Here is a 16,331-nt window from a genome sequence, read left to right as displayed (position 1 = left end):
ATTTCGGCTGTCGTCACCGTGTTGCGGAAGTTCCGGGAGAACGCGTCTGACAGCAGCGTTCATATCTCATAGCATAACATTTTGTGATTTTGTTTGTGCGCATCGTGTTTTTTCCGTGTGAACCATGTCAGCTCTAAGGTACGCGGGCATGGACGATACAGACAGCGAGGATGAGCTTCCACCCGGCTGGGAGGAGAGATCTACTAAGGACGGTTGGGTTTATTATGCGAAGTAAGTAGAAATCCTAAAATTAAACAGTTTTTCTATCAGCATGAGTTTATGTTCTTAAACAAAACGCATCATCTACATATTTACTCAGACTTTAGAGGTATAGAGTGCAGTCCTGCAAACTCATGGTGGCATGTCTTCTGTATTTCATCAAAGGTACTTGGCCATTGAAACGTCCCTAAATGTTTCAGTGAAACTAATACCAGCAGACAACCATACAAACATCTACTTGAGTAAATGCAAAATTAATTTCTTGAATGATAACGTCAGTAAAGGGGAAAAAACGATAGGCTAAAAGATCTCAAAAAGCATGCTCAGTGCTAAAAAAAAAACAATTCTCATAAGAACCCAGATCAACATCAGAAGCACTGCAGTCATTACTTGGTTCAGAGTTGAGGGAACCGAGGTTAAAATGGGAGCATTCATAGACCAAAACCTGTGCTGGACAAAACGAACACAAAGGCCCGTCCCAAGCTGAATGAAAATCATTGTGAAAATCTCAAATACTTTCAGAAAATATTCACTTTCCATGAGAAAACTTGCAGAAGAAAGCAGTTAATCCTGGAGTTGCTACTCTTTGTTTCGAAGTATTGATTGTGAATCCATTTGAATCGAGTATCAATTCTGAATCAGTTCTTCACCCCGATAAGCCAATAATTGAATCATCAGTTGTGAGATTCACACCCCTGGTCTTTAGTCTGGAGACAACCCACTCATGCAGGTGGAAAACATGCAAACCCCACGCAGAAAGGCCACTATCAGGATTTGAACCTGCAACCTATTGTGTGTGTGTGTGTGTGTGTGTGGATATTGCCTGTTGATCTTGAAAAAGACTGATGGCCTTCATTTTTCCTGTGTTATCACTTCCAAGAAGTCAATGACAGGAAGACCAGGCCTGCTATTTTTGATATAATTTATCATAAAAAACACAACATCTCATTTGACATTTACCAAAAATCATCTTGATGATTTGCCAAAAGCTTTAAAGAAATTTTGTAGAACATTTTGTAAGGTGTGTGTCCTCTTACATTTGGTGTAAAGTTAACGCTACGTTTCAGAAGCTGAACATCATAGCAACAGTCAAACATGGTGGTGGTAGTGTGTTGGTGCGGGGCTGCTTTGTTTGGTGGACTGATGCTTTTACACCTAAGACCTTGGTGGTTTGGATCATTTTTGTCCTCTTAGTGAATGAAAACATCCAATGTAAACTGCATTTTGTATTTACTCAGGTTATCTTTGTTATAGAAATCTGTTTGCAGATCTGAAACATTGGTAACACCTCCTTTTACAGTCCCCTAATTACTATGTACCTACATGGTAATTACATAGCAAATTAAAGTGTAAAATTATTTCTGAGTTCTTAAACAGTTATTACCATGTAACTCTGGTTCAATTCTAGTTTTTATTTTTCTTAATCATTCCCAGTATATACTGCTTTACATAATAATTACACTTTATTACAATTACACACACACACACACACACACACACACACACACACACACACACACACACACACACACACACACAATAATATACTTTAACTTACTATGTAATTACCATGCAAGTACTTAGTAATTAATGGACTGTAAAAGGAAGTGTTACTGAAACATTTAAGTAAAAAAATAAGGGAGAAATTCAAACTCGGGAACTCTATAAGGAGACAAAGACTTTTTTTCACATGCGGGCGTAAATAATAATAATAATAATAAATTTATTAAATTGTTTAAATTAATTAAATTAATTAATTTAAATATTTTTTAAATATATTTTTAAACATGTTCTAAATGCTTTTTTATATTTTTACATTTTTTGTTTTTGTGAAGCGCCTCGTGATTTTTATCTTGAGAAGCACTATAGAAATGATATTTTCTTCCTCCTCTTCTTCTTCTTCTACTACTACTACTACTACTACTACTACTACTACTACTACTACTACTACTACTACTACTACTAATAATAATAAAGCCCTTTATTGTCCCTCATTGGGGAAGTTCTGGTAAAGCAACACGCAGAAGATTAATCACCTCATTCAGGTTTCAGTTTTTGTGAATTGAGAAGAAATGAGGAAAATATGGAGATATATCAAACATTAGATTATCATGAAAAAGTTCAATATTTTCCTACTCACAATAAACAGATTTATTACACACATAGAGTGGGATTTTCATTATCCGTTATTCGTTCTTTAATGATCAGATTTACAAAAAATAAACCTCTGATTAAAATCAGCCTTATTTTAGACCCATTTAAATTAAAAATGATGCAAAGACAAAATGCATTTTGATTTCTTCTCTCTGAATCTGTCTCTTTGTACCGACAGCCATGAAGAGATGAAAACACAGTGGGAACATCCCAAGACTGGAAAGAAAAAACGTTGTGCTGGAGGTTTGCTTTAAACCATCACTTTGTGGCTCGAAGTTTAGATTTAAATGTATGATCCTAATTAGGGTAGACCAATATATTGGGCCGATATTTACTGTTTTTTATCGGCATCGGCTGATTTTTGTCTTTTGTAAAACCATTTCAAAGTCAGGCACATCCTTGGGCAGCCCGGTGCCATTGCAGAATTTAATTTAAATGTATTTTTACGTTCACCAATAACATCTGCATGATAAATACTCTAAACTCTTACATATCGGCATCGGTATCGTCAATAGAAAAACCAATATCGGTCAGCCTCTAGTTGTTACTTTTCTTAACATTACGTTTTGTTTTGGGTAAAAATGATCTGGGGATTTAAGTTTAAGTGTAGCAGATGTATGCATTAGTTTGTTGCTCTCTAAGAATCACAGCATCTGTATTTTCTCACAGATTTACCATACGGTTGGGAGCAGGAGACGGATGAAAAGGGACAGACAATTTATGTTGAGTAAGTTGATTGATTTGTTTTTATTTAGGTATTTTTATTGTTCTTTAGTGGGACATTTTAGATGATGAAATCCTGGAATGGTGTTTTATTGTAGTTCCTGTTTAATGTGTTTCTTTCAGCCACATCAACAAGCGGACCACGTATTTTGACCCGCGCCAGGCGTTTACAGTAGAGGATGTGGTGGTGAAACCCAAACGCTACGACGGGAACACATCAGCTCTGGAGATTCTGCAGGGACGAGATCTTTCTGACAGGGTTGTCCTCATCACTGGAGGAAACTCTGGTATTGGTGAGCGTGACTTTCTGTTTCACACCTTGAAAAGTGTGATTCCACCTCATTGCCACTAGGTGGAGATAGTGCTCTTTTGTAGAAGAGCATCACTCCTAAGTGTCCTTACTCCCTGCATGTCCCCATCCTTTCACAACCAGGCATTCATCAACATTAGCCTCCAAAATGATACACTTAGACACAACAAATCACTCCTTAATACAGAACATGACTGTATTGAAGTTCATTAGCAGGACTGAATTGGATGTCATTGTTAACCGTAATGAATGGAGTCCATTTGTACCCAGCAAATGCACGGCTCACTATATAATGGTCTGGAAACAAATGTATTTCCTTTTTGCTTTAGTTTAAATTAGCACAAGTACTGGCCATTTGTTCAGACTCTCTTCTTTGTTCAAGATAGATAATGACAGCGTGAGGAAAATCAAATAAACATAAAATTGTTAATTGTCTTTATATTCAAATTCTTTGCCACCAGGAAAGTCACTGCAGTGTAATTGCTGTGTGGGGTATTATGGGATGATGCAAGGCAGAACTATAATATATAGATTTACAGCCGACCAGGGACCGTGATGGAGCAAAGAAACTTGTGAACTTTAATACCGTCTTAAACTCGATGCTCCTCTATTTTTATCTTTGTTTGCAGTCTTAAAAAAATTGATAAAAACACTATTTAAGATGCAGCATTGTTATTTTTCCCCCTTTTTAAACTTTAAACTGATGCAACACAATTTCTAAATTTAATAAACTGTGTCATTGTTTTATTTACTTATTTTGTAAATACCTTTATAACCTATTGGTTAACAGTTAGAGAACTGATCTTGCTGTAATAATCCCTGTCTTGGATTTTATCAATATGTTTATCAATAACCCATTTCCTATAGTCGGAGAGAAAAGGGAGACAATGAACAACAAGTCAAACAGTTATAACTGTGGCAAGGTGCACGTGGCAAAATGCACTGAACATCCGGTCACAGAATTTATTTATAGAGGGATGGGAGTGGAGAAAGAGAGAGATTGTGTCTGTGTGTGTGTAGTAGCACTACACTAGTAAAGGGATACAGACTGGTTGAGGCAGTCGATATGGACAGGAGGTTCCGATCAGAGAACCAGGCGGACTAGAAGTATCTTCAGTGAATTTACTGGCGTTGACATTAAACAGCAGACTCTTGTGGCTGGAGTTGGATACATGTATGTATATTTGTGGTTTCTAGGAAGAAACAAAGTGACTTCCGTAACAAAGACATAGCCAACACCCACTGCTAACTAAAATTATAAACCGATACTTGTGTAACTGAAGGTACGTTACCAACTTAGCATGGAACTCATAGGCTAGCTTTAGCATTAGCAACTAACGGCAGTCATTTAAACACTATTAAACATTCTAACGAATAACAACTGCGGCTGATGGGCTACCAAACATGAAACAAACTAGCGAACATAAATATAACATCAATATTCGCCTTTAGTACTCACTTTTATATCCGTCACGCACAACATACACAACGTTAAACCGGAAGTATGTCCGCCATAAATTAAAGGCACGGTCTGGAAGCACGGAACAAACATTATTCACAGAATAATTCCTGCAAAGATTGTTTAAAGGTGTTGAACACTCGTTTAACCACTACATTTGCAGTGGTCTCTAGTTGGAATGAAGGCCTTGTAAGTCGAACTCAGGGTAAAAAAGTCCAGAAGGGCCAGTGTCAGCACAAATAATTCAGCTGGAGGAGAAAGTAGCTTCAGATGGCAGGGTTTGGCGTCTTGTTTCCTGGTATTTGGACATCTCGCCTCTGATTGGCTAACTACAATGCAACTCTACCACCAACTCTGTTTGCTTTGCAACGTGGATGCTTTATTTCCATAAATAACACAAGCCTGGAAGAGCTTCTGCTGTGTGGTGAAGTTGCTGATGCTAACGGTTAGCTTCTGCAGAGACGTTCCCTGCTGTTTCCTGGGCGCTAAACCAAGCCTTTCCCATTGTGAATCAAGATGGGCGAGTCCAAGAATGTTAAGTGACAGTGTGATGTCAGGATTTTCAAATCTTAGAGTTTCACCACTTATTTCCTATAAAAATGAATGCAGGAGATAGGTGTAGGACAGTGGTTCCCAAACTTATTTAGCCGCGCACCCCCTTCTATGTCCCGACCATGTCGACGCACCCCCCAGCCCCCACATTAGGGCATGGCTATATATATATATATATATATATATATATATATATAAAATCTCAGACGTCAAGCTAAACAGTCACTCGACAGACAGGGTTAAAAAAATATGATCGACCTTTTTCCCCATCACTTTCATTTTTTAAATAGTAGGCCCTAATTAATAAACATTCAATACCATTACAATTTCCTTTGATTTAATTTTAAATAAATATTTAGAGTGCCCAGGTAGCACATCATCAATGCAATTTAACGGGTTTCTTAAAGCAGGAACGTTTAACCAGAGCTCTCTCCTTCCTTCTGCTCTGTGTAAACCTGAACTGGTTACCTACTTGTGCGTAATCAAATGTCTATCTATAGGGAAAAGATGGAAAAGCTATAGCCATGAGGTTCACTTTTGCCTCAGACCGACTTATCACTGTTTTATGGTATGGCTGAATCTGCGATCCGCTGCCACGCGGACTGGAATAACAAATGCTGCAGTAACATGAGTTGTGGTCAGGTTCATGACTGGCTTCACTGGCTGGAGCGGACTTGAATTTCATACCTCATCCCAAAATTGAAACTAATATCTTAATTTGACTTTGAGTGAAAAATGTTGTTATAAAACCTCTTAAAAGTTTTTTTTTTATCATGGAGGAGGCAGCGCTCATTTCTGCCTTCAGTCTGACTGCGCAGCGCGTGTGCTTATTGAAACTGTGTGTGTGTGTGTGTGTGTGGCACAGCTCCATGAGCCGCTCAAGTCACTGCGTCTCGTTATTGGCGCTATTTAAACCAATGTTGTAAAATTAATTATGTACAGCCCCAAGGGCGTAGGAACGAGTTTAATATTGGGTGGGTGGGGGGGGGGGGGGGGGGGGGGTGGGGGGGGGGGGGGGACACATTTTGGAAATCTAACAAATCTGTTGTAGGTCAATATATAGGTCAACCTCACTGAAGAAAACACATTTAATTGTTTCTGATTCTAACGTGTCACTGAGTGTTTCATGCAGGCTGAACATGAACATAGTCTCCTACCGCTATCTCCTGCATTAGCTTCTGATAGAAGATCTGATAGACGGTGAAACTCTAGGATTAGAAAAGCCTGACAGATGTGACTCAGGGCGTAAGGCAAAGCCCAGATAGACAAGAAAATAACTTTTATAGCCCAGTTCACTAACATTCTGTTTTTTGTTTTGATCGGGGACCCATGAGCCAGCCAGAAGGGGAGGAGACTTAGGCTCCCCATTAGCCAGATTCAGGTGATTACCGGCCAACGTGGACGTTTTAATTATAAAAAAGCTGTTTATGTGTCAGTGTCGCGTGCCCGTCCCATTTACCGGTTCCTTTAAAACCCAGTTCCGTTAGAACTTATGAGACGGTGCATCCATCAGGGTTCGGGGGTGTATCGACGAGTATAATCGTACTAGATCCGGGTTTGGACTATCTAATTAGAATCTTGTCTTTTATTTTAAAGGTGAAATGACTTGCACGAATAGCCAGCCCCAGAGTGCTACACTTCTTTTAAACTCGTTACCTTTTGGTTAAGATACTAGAGAGAAGTCTGGAGGCAAGCCAAGCCTCTCAGCAATTGTTTGGGCTACCCGGAATTAATTGCGCCTCTAACAGCTTATGTGGGAGGTTGGTAACTATAAAATGATTTATGCTAGTTGATCAGGCTATCATAAGTTTATCAATTTATTTATTAATCCAACCTTCCAGCTGATTAGAGACTTTTTCAACCTGCAATCAGAGCCAAAATAACCTCGAATATTTTGCTTTTATCGCCCTTAAGACAACTCGTTACCCGCAAGGAGGGAGAAGTTAAAACTTCCCTTATCTTAAGGTTTCTTTATATTATTCTGTTATAAACTGTAAAGTAAGTCCTGATAATTCAGAGACCGATCTTCGACATGCTTACCTCTGTGCAATTTATGGCCAGGGCCCCAAACGTGAAGCTTTAGAGAAAACCTGAAAGAATCAGGATTATGTTTCTTTTTCAAAAAAGGTTTATTACAAAATCAAAATACAAAAATGGGTAAAGTGAAAAACAACTACTATCCCCCACGGAGGAATTAGTTCAAAATGATTAAATAAGAGTCAGTTTACACCAGCTCTTGTCTTCTCAGAATCTCCCCAAGAACGAAGCCCCAAGAAGTACCCCGCTCGATCTGAGCTGCATCCTTTTATATCATTTCTGAGACTGCTCTAAACAATGCAAGAGTCACAAGTCATTCTCTCCTGACAGTTTAGGTCAAGGGGTCATCTACCAAATACACTTTTTTAGCTCTACATAAGACATTTAGTATCATTTCACTACATGCAGTATTCACATGAGGGCACAAAAGTTACATGCTGCACTCCTGGAATGAGAGCACAGGTCATAAATCTTCATATTGGTAGCAAATTGTAGATCTTCTTTCAGCATTCCTGAGAGCTCCTGGGTCCAGCTGGGCTTCTCCTCACTCCATGCCATTCCTTCTTTTCCCGCCAGAGGTGGAGTTAGGGGCGGGCCCAGGGGTGTGTCCATGGGTGGATCCACAGAAGCCAGCCTGTCTTTTGACCCTCTGCCTAGTTCTGTCCTCACCAGCAAGTCCTGAACTCTTGTCCTCTTGACCCTTGTGTGACCCTTGTCTCTGACCACTGTTTCTAAGCCTTGACTGGTTGCTCGGGCTTGCAACATCAGTACTGTTTTATTTTTATTTAATAGCATGAATGTAGGATATATTATCTTATTCATATGGGTAGAGATGTGTAAACAGATTTAATACAAGACTAAAGCGACCGGAAAAGGGTGGCTTGCCAACTCCGGGTCGGGAGAGAGGTCCTACCTCAAGTGGAGGAGTTTAAGCAGCTCGGGGTCTTGTTCACGAGTGAGGGTAGGAGGGATCAGGAGATCGACAGGCGGATTGGTTCAGCATCTGCAGTGATGCGGACGCTGAGCCGATCTGTCGTGGTGAAGAGGGAGCTGAGCCAAAAAGCCAGGCTCTCGATTTACCGGTCGATCTACGTCCTAATCCTCACCTATGGTCATGAGCTTTGGGTAGTGACCGAAAGAACGAGATCGCGGATACAAGCGGCCGAAATGAGTTTCCTCCGGATGGTGGCCGGGCTCAGTCTTAGAGATAGGGTGAGGAGCTCGGACATTCAGGAGGGACTCGGAGTAGAACCGCTGCTCCTCCGGATCAAAAGGAGTCAGTTGAGGTGGTTTGGGCATCTGGTCAGGATGCCTCCTGGACGCCTCCCCGGGGAGGTGTTTTGGGCATGTCCTGCCGGCAGGAGGCCCCCGGGTCGACCCAGGACACGTTGGAGAGGTTACATCTCCAATCTGGTCCGGGAACGCCTTGGGGTCCTGCCAGAGGAGCTGGTGGAGAAGGCCGGGGAGAGGACGGTCTGGAGCTCCCTAGTTGGGATGCTGCCCCCGCGACCCGGACCCGGACCCGGATAAGCGGAGGAAGACGACAACGACGACGACTAAGAAGAAGAAGAAGAAGAAAATATCATTTCTATAGCGCCTCTCAAGATAAAAATCACGAGGCGCTTCACAAAAACAAAACCAAAAAATGTTAAAATATAAAAAAGCATTTAGAAAATGTTTAAAAATATATTTAAAATGAGCAAAAATAGGCAATAGGAATTTAAAAGAAAAAAATGTTAAGAAAGAGAGAGAGTGAATAGGAAAGAGGGAAATCAGTGGATCCTGAGGAAGGTGGAATAGGTGGGGAGAGCAGAATGAAGAGAGAGTGGTGAAGAAGGTCATACAAAAGCCAGCCTGAACAAGTGAGTCTTCAGCTGCTTTTTAAAGGAGTCCACTGAGTCCACTGATCTCAGGCTCAGGGGGAGAGAGTTCCAGAGTCTGGGGGCCACAGCAGCAAATTATCTGTCACCTTTGGTCTTTAGCCTGGTGCATTGCACAACCAGTAGGCTTTGATCACTGGACCTCAGGGACCTGCTGGGGGTGTAGGGACTAAGAAGATCACCAATGTAAGATGGTGCTTGTCCATGTAAGACCCTATAGACCAGAACCAGGATCTTGAAATGAACCCTGAAGTTGACTGGCAGCCAGTGAAGCTGGAGGAGAAGCGGGGTGATGTGTTTGGAGGACTTGGTCAAATGCGCGTTTGTCCAATTTTGAAGGGGACACGTCCCACCCGTCCCCCCGGTTCCTACGCCCTTGCCCAGCCCAGATGTGCTCACATGTGCACCCGTGAGCCGTGGTTCCGCTGGATCGCGTCTGACCTCTGACAGACGCACTCTGAACTTCAGATCTTCAGCGCGCTGTTAGAATGCTGCCCCACAGTCAATGTGATAATATAATAATATAATAATGCTAAAATGCTCAGATGGGAATCATTTCTTGATTTATTTTGTTACATCCATAATGTTCTGTGTGAGGTTTACAATGTCAGAACATCTGCATGAGACAGGGTGTTAATTACAATCTGCCAGGCTCACCACCTTCAGATTTCTCCAACATCGTTAAAAATGATACAGAACATATCGGCGTGCGCAGGCCAGAGCGCTGAAGCTCGGCACATTGTTATTAGGAAGCTAGGGCACATGCGGAGGACACACACTCACGCGCGCAAAATATACTTGTTTTCAATTACATTTATTGGGCCCACTTACTTTTTCTTTGGCCCACCCACAAATGAGTTTCTGGCTACACTAATGGTGACATCTGACAGACTTCTCTGAGCTCCGCAGCCATTACACTTTTCACCTCGCGCACCCCCTAGCGGCAGCGCGCACCACAATTAGGGAATCCCTGGTGTAGGAGACTATTTTCATGTTTTGCCTGCATGAAAAACTTAGAGTGACCGATTATAATTAGAAATAAGATTTATAAAAACATTTTTTCAGTGATCCAAACCTTTAGAAAAATGGCGTACTTATTGTCTTTTTTCAAAAATGCTTTCCACTCACTTCCCTCACTGAGACCAGGTTGTCATGGGAGACCTACCAGAGGCTGGTGGCAAACCCAACACAGAGCTCGGGATCACAGAGGGAGGGAAACATACCTACCTACCTACTGCGGTAAAGCGATGATTCGTTGAAGGGAAGTTTTTATTTTTTAATTCTGTAAAATACAAACGCACATGTAACACCAAAATAATACTAGCTTGATGTCTAGAGGCAGATGTTCTGTGTTTTTCCCGGAACCAGGAGGGAAGTCTGGATTATCAGGCATTTCAAATCAAATCTTTTAAAAGGACTTCAAATCTATTATTTGCCTTAAATCCAGCAGCTCAGAAAATGATGCATTTTGGAGCGTTTCCCAATCTGATGGAGTAGGATCTCTAAGGACGGACTTCTTTTTGTCACATTCCTACCTTTTTGCCTTATTCAGGAGGCTTGTTTCCTCGCTCTGGTTCCAAAACATTTGTGATTTCAGATGTTTCAGCAACAGAAGCAGCTTCTGTTATCAGTGTACAAACTTTATTCTGTTCAGTGATGATGGGATTTTGGTCGGCTTCAGAGTCTGGTGACGTTGGTGGAGCTGAAACGGAGCATTTGGATTGTTTCAAGGCTGGATGAAGTTTGTCCAGAAGCAGATTCTGTGTCTTCAGGAATTTCTTCTTGAATCACGTCAACAGCAAAGTTCTTTTTTCGTGGATATTTTTCCTCCTATGAGAAGTCTTTTTAGTGGCTTCATTTTCCTCTTCTTGCTCCTGCTGGTTTGAGAAGATTCAACCATTTCAGAAGGACGTCAGATCTATTTTCTGTCTCAAATTCATGAAGCCGCTCAGAAAATGACGTTTCCCAGTCTGGTAGGGATTCAGCTCTGAAGACGTCCTTGTTTTTGTCACATTTCTTCTTTTGAGGAGAAGTATTTTCTTGCTCTTGTTGTAGAAGCTCTGACTTTTCAGATGTTTCAACATCTTCAGAAGTCTCGTCCTTTGAAAGGATGCTCTCGGTCTCAGGTTCTCCTAGTGGTGTTGAAACTTCCTGATCTGAAACCTTTTGAGTTTGAATATCAGATTCTGTCTCAGAAGAAGACAACTGCTCAGAAACGTTTTTATCAACCGTTTCCTGATGTCTCAAATTGTTGGATTTCCTTGTGAGGTTCTTCATTTGGAGGCTCCTGCCCAAGATTTCTTTCTCTTTAGGTTCCAAATCACAAACTAGAACCAATTCAGATGATGATTTTTTTTTTTTACAGAAATAACTTTCAGTGTCAGTTTGGGTAGAGATTTCATGAACAATAGTTTCCAGTTTGAGTTCAAATCGCTCTACCTTCTTTTGATTTTAGGGACAATTTTATTTTGATTCCGGTTCCCTCAATTCATTAGCCAGATGACATTTGTGTCATAAATTTCTCATTCTTCATCCTTGCTGCTTTCATAAAAGGGTCATAGGCATACATTATGATTCCTACATGTAGTAAATCACCCAGTTCTGCCTCGAACATGTCACTCCACAGAGTTTTATCTGAATACAACATTTTTATACTGAATTCTTTGCTGTGCTTTTCACGTTTAGCCATGTAGTGATTCCTCGTGCATTAATCACAACTGTCAAGTGAAAACATAGATTACGACAACAAAAAGCCCACGTCATTAAGCTGATATTTAGATGCTATTACCGTATGAATCAAGTCTTAATGTTAATTATAGTCCGAAATTCATTTTTTTCTGCTTTTGCATCAGAAAGAAAACAAAACAAACAAGGAAAACAATCCCATTAATTTCACGGTGAAGCTCTAGTTGACCTATTAACCTTTGATCAAAAAGGAATGTGCTTGTTTTTTTCTGTCCATTGTATTAAAACCATCTACATAAAACAAATCCCAGACAGAGAGCTTCTTTAGGGGGAGAGCTGCACACATTAGATTGATTAATCACACGTTTAAAGATTTAATAATCAAACAAAAAGGGTAAAGTTCTCACCAGCGAGCTAAAATAATCTTTGGAGCTATTAATCATTTTTTACACTCATATTTTCTTACATTTGTGTTATTTTTCCCCTCAAATGATTCAGTTTTATTTGTAAAGATGTTATTCGTAGTTTGACCACAAGAGGGCACAGGAGGTCCTTGATCGCTGTTGTTTAGGATTTTGTTAAATTCCTTCACATGCTCCCTTTTTGGGCTTAATTATAAACTTTGTAATAAAATAGATAACCCACATTTAACATTTGCTGTGAAGTGTTTAGTAAATTAAAATGTGTTTGTTGCTTCTTGAGTCAAACTTTCTCTAACAGACATTTTATAATTGTCTGAATACTTAATAAACCCATGTGAACATAACCTTTGTTTAACTCTGCCACCTATTAAATATGCAGCAGCTGTAATTAACAGTATCTTAATAGTAATTGCTACTTCTCGTGCACTCCTTTGACATTCCTAAAGTGAAATGTGGTTACACCAATTGGTCGGACCCACTTAGCATTTTAATAGCATCAATAGTGTTTTAAACCAAGTGTCAGGGCTATTTCCATTTTCCTCGGTGCTTATTTCTTCCGTGGGATGTGACATTTTTATTAGTAATGGTAGGATATTATTTAATTAGAAAAATTTACATTCAAGCTCTTTAATTTCATCCGTGATGCACATGAACATGAAAACCACACATGCATTTATTTATGCATGAAATATCAGCGCGTCTGGCTTTGTGAGCAGCCTTGAAGCTCCTCTTCGCCGGTGCTGGGAGGCGAGACGGTGATGTAGCTGGTCCTGGCAGTGGCATCGCTGCGCTCGCTTTGCAACATTTGTCTTCCTCTCTCTGCTTTCTTTTGCAAATTAAAAACCAGTACCAACCTGAGTGGCGATTTTTAATTGTGATAATGGAAACGAATGATTGCAGTTTGCTTACCCCACCTGCCCCCATCCTCGTTTTAAAGGTTTTCCAAGCTTACGGACCTGTGGTGGTACACCTGTACCTCTGCATTGATTCCTAAGCAGCAGTGACCCAAGCCTGAGCCTCCTATCCATCCCCATTACACACTCCTCCTCTGGCTCTAATTCCCTGCTATCAGCTTACTCTCAGGTTATTTACTGACTAGAAGTCCACGGAACAGTTAAAGGATCATATTTATAACGCCCCTCCATCCTCTCTGAGACACCACATATCTCCTTTATTGAAAAAAAAGTGTGCAACATTAAAACTAAACTTACATGTGAAGCGAATTCCCCCTACCATCATTTCTTTAGTCGTGCATACCAGGAGACGGCTGTTTTGGGGAAATGTGTGTACATGTATGCATGTCTCTATCTGAAGTACATCATTAGTCAACCTGCTGCCAAGTTGACAAAAGAACATATGATTAATAGTGATCAGAAATAACAAGTCGGCCTCCTTTTTTCCCCAAAAATATTCAGTTTGGCCCATTTCCTCATCCTCAGTGTGCTGTTCTGGGGCAAAAACATTTCTCCTTTAAAAAAGAAAAAATCTTTATGTTTTTAGTTTTCATTACTGAAGATGATTAGGGCCAATGAAGAGACAAATAAAAGGAACAAGAGTTCTGAATTTAATTTCAGAAGTCAAAAGTTAGAATTCAGAGATTAACGTCACTTTTCCTTTCTTTTTTTATTTTCAGTGGCCCCAATCCTCTTGAATAAATCAGTCTCAAATAAGCAAAACATACTTTTACTTTAGTAATATTCTGATCTTTATGTCTATGCGTTGACCTTTTCTTTGAAACAAAAGTCCTGAATGCACTAAATCCATGTCATGTTTTCTTGTGGAGGTGCGAGGTCGGTGATGGAATAAGAGGCAGGAAATACTCAGATGGGGAATAGCCAGGATTTGGGAAAAGAGCACATCCTGATGTTTTAATGTGTCGCCTGCTTGGTGTTTTCGGCTCGTCTGTGTTATTGTTATTCATGAAAGTGTATTTGTTCTGTATTTGTGTTGATCCCAGTGTTGTGTTGTGCGGATTAAGAGTCAGGCCCGTGACTCTCCGCTCTCTGGATGGAGAGATCCCTAAGCATATTCAGTGAGTTGGGGAGACGCGGGAGCCTCTGCGTGCAGATTAAACCCACAGCCGAGCTTTGTGGCTGATCATTAGATTGAGGCAGATTTGTTAAGCATAACTGCCATTAAATTGGCTGCAAAACTCTGGTATTTACTGCACTGCTGTTTATGAATAAGGACCCCCTTAAAGACCCGCTCAGCGACATGTGCAACCCGGGCCTCGGTGAAGGGGGAGCTGCATTATTCATAGTTTGAGGAATTAGATGGATAAGAAGATGTTCTCGGTGAGAATGGCACAAGAAACCTCCAAGTGGCTGCTTGTCAAAACCAGAGAACGTCTTATGTTTTTATTTATAAGTCTTTATGTGTGTGGGGGGGCCCACGCCCCGCTCAGGGCCGGACCACCAGCAAACTGCAGTTCCACATCTTTATTTATTTTCCACTGGTCATTCCGCATCCTCACTGATGAATGTGTTTATTGGCTACGTAATGAGAACCAGTTATGGTTGGTTAGTCAAATTATTCAACTTTATTAACCTTGGATGAAATTTGCAATGCAGACCCAAACTGGTGTATCGTGGAGAGAGCATTGGGCTGGAGGCTGGACGTGGAGCGGGGTGGGGGTTCAATAATGATTACAGCCGTAATATAACGGAAGTGAAGTGGTTAGAGCCGAGGATGGAATACATATATGTGATTAAAGGTGCTAGGTAAAATAAAAACGAAGGGGTATGAAGTTATTGTGTGTAGTCAAGGAGTTTATAGACCTATCGAGTTTATAGTCTGCAGATGATGAGGGGATGAATGTTACATGATAGGGGGATGAAAATGGCTGTAATGCTCAGCAGATCTGTGAGCATTAACAGGCTTCTGAGACTTTTTGTTTATCCTTGGACATGTGTGTGATTTGGCATGATTATCAACTTTACCATCCTCACTGTGTGTGTGTGAGAGAGAGAGAGAGAGAGAGAGAGAGAGAGAGAGAGAGAGAGAGAGAGAGAGAGAGAGAGAGAGAGAGAGAGAGAGAGAGAGAGAGAGAGAGAGAGAGAGAGAGAGAGAGAGAGAGAGAGAGAGAGAGAGAGAGAGAGAGAGAGAGAGAGAGAGAGAGAGAGAGAGAGAGAGAGAGAGAGAGAGAGAGAGAGAGAGAGAGAGAGAGAGAGAGAGAGAGAGAGAGAGAGAGAGAGAGAGAGAGAGAGAGAGAGAGAGAGAGAGAGAGAGAGAAAAAAGAAAGAAAAGACTGGGACTGACTGCTGGAGTGTCCAGTATGGTGTGAGGCCGGGATGAGGGATTGTGTAGAGAGAGGTTGACACGGAGGGTCAGGGTAGGGGGAGCGGGATGAGGGTGGGGGTGTTTGGGTCCCCAGACAGGGATGTGTGGATGGTCAGAAGGCATAGGAGGAGGGTAGAGGGGGACGAGGAGGGGTAATAGAAGCGCTGCAGTGCTCTGGCCTGGAACCGCTCAACCTTGGGCTGTAATTACTAACCATACATTCCACTTTTGGGGTGACATCTCCCTCCTCCTGGACCAATGGAGGGGAATTAGAGAGGGTCTTAAAAGTCAGAAAGAGTCAAAGAGTTGTGCTGCTCCTCACTTATTGGGGAAGAGATACTCTCCGCTTTTGTTGGAGCAGGAGCGCTCGTCACTCAGTAAGCACAGATCTGGAATCAGTTATAATCAATATGCAGTAAAAAACATTTTTAAGTTAAATACCAAGCCAGCCACTTAGTTCCACTCTTTCCATGCTGACTGCTGTTCTCATTCTGTTAAAGTTGGCACAAATAACTCGAAACATTTTGTTTATATTGAAAAATCAGCAAACCAAAACATTCAGCTGTTTATTTTTTCTTTAATAAATAAAATCACAAAAAAGACAATCCTGA

At 41.0% G+C, this 16,331-nt stretch overlaps 1 protein-coding gene across 1 annotated transcript in view; it reads left to right on the top strand.

Moving 5' to 3' along the window:
• wwox (WW domain containing oxidoreductase) overlaps window positions 1–16,331 on the top strand; it is a 173,700-nt gene continuing 157,369 nt past the window's right edge. The window contains exons 1-4 of the mRNA XM_015964707.3: window positions 1–231; window positions 2,552–2,616; window positions 3,043–3,100; window positions 3,220–3,389. Coding sequence (XP_015820193.1) covers window positions 125–231; window positions 2,552–2,616; window positions 3,043–3,100; window positions 3,220–3,389 — 400 coding nt within the window. The 5' untranslated portion in view covers window positions 1–124. The remainder of the gene's footprint in view (window positions 232–2,551; window positions 2,617–3,042; window positions 3,101–3,219; window positions 3,390–16,331) is intronic.

The sequence above is a fragment of the Nothobranchius furzeri genome, chromosome 4 (assembly GCF_043380555.1).
Source record: "Nothobranchius furzeri strain GRZ-AD chromosome 4, NfurGRZ-RIMD1, whole genome shotgun sequence".
Lineage (NCBI taxonomy): Eukaryota > Metazoa > Chordata > Actinopteri > Cyprinodontiformes > Nothobranchiidae > Nothobranchius > Nothobranchius furzeri.
This window is presented reverse-complemented; position numbering and strand designations above follow the sequence as displayed.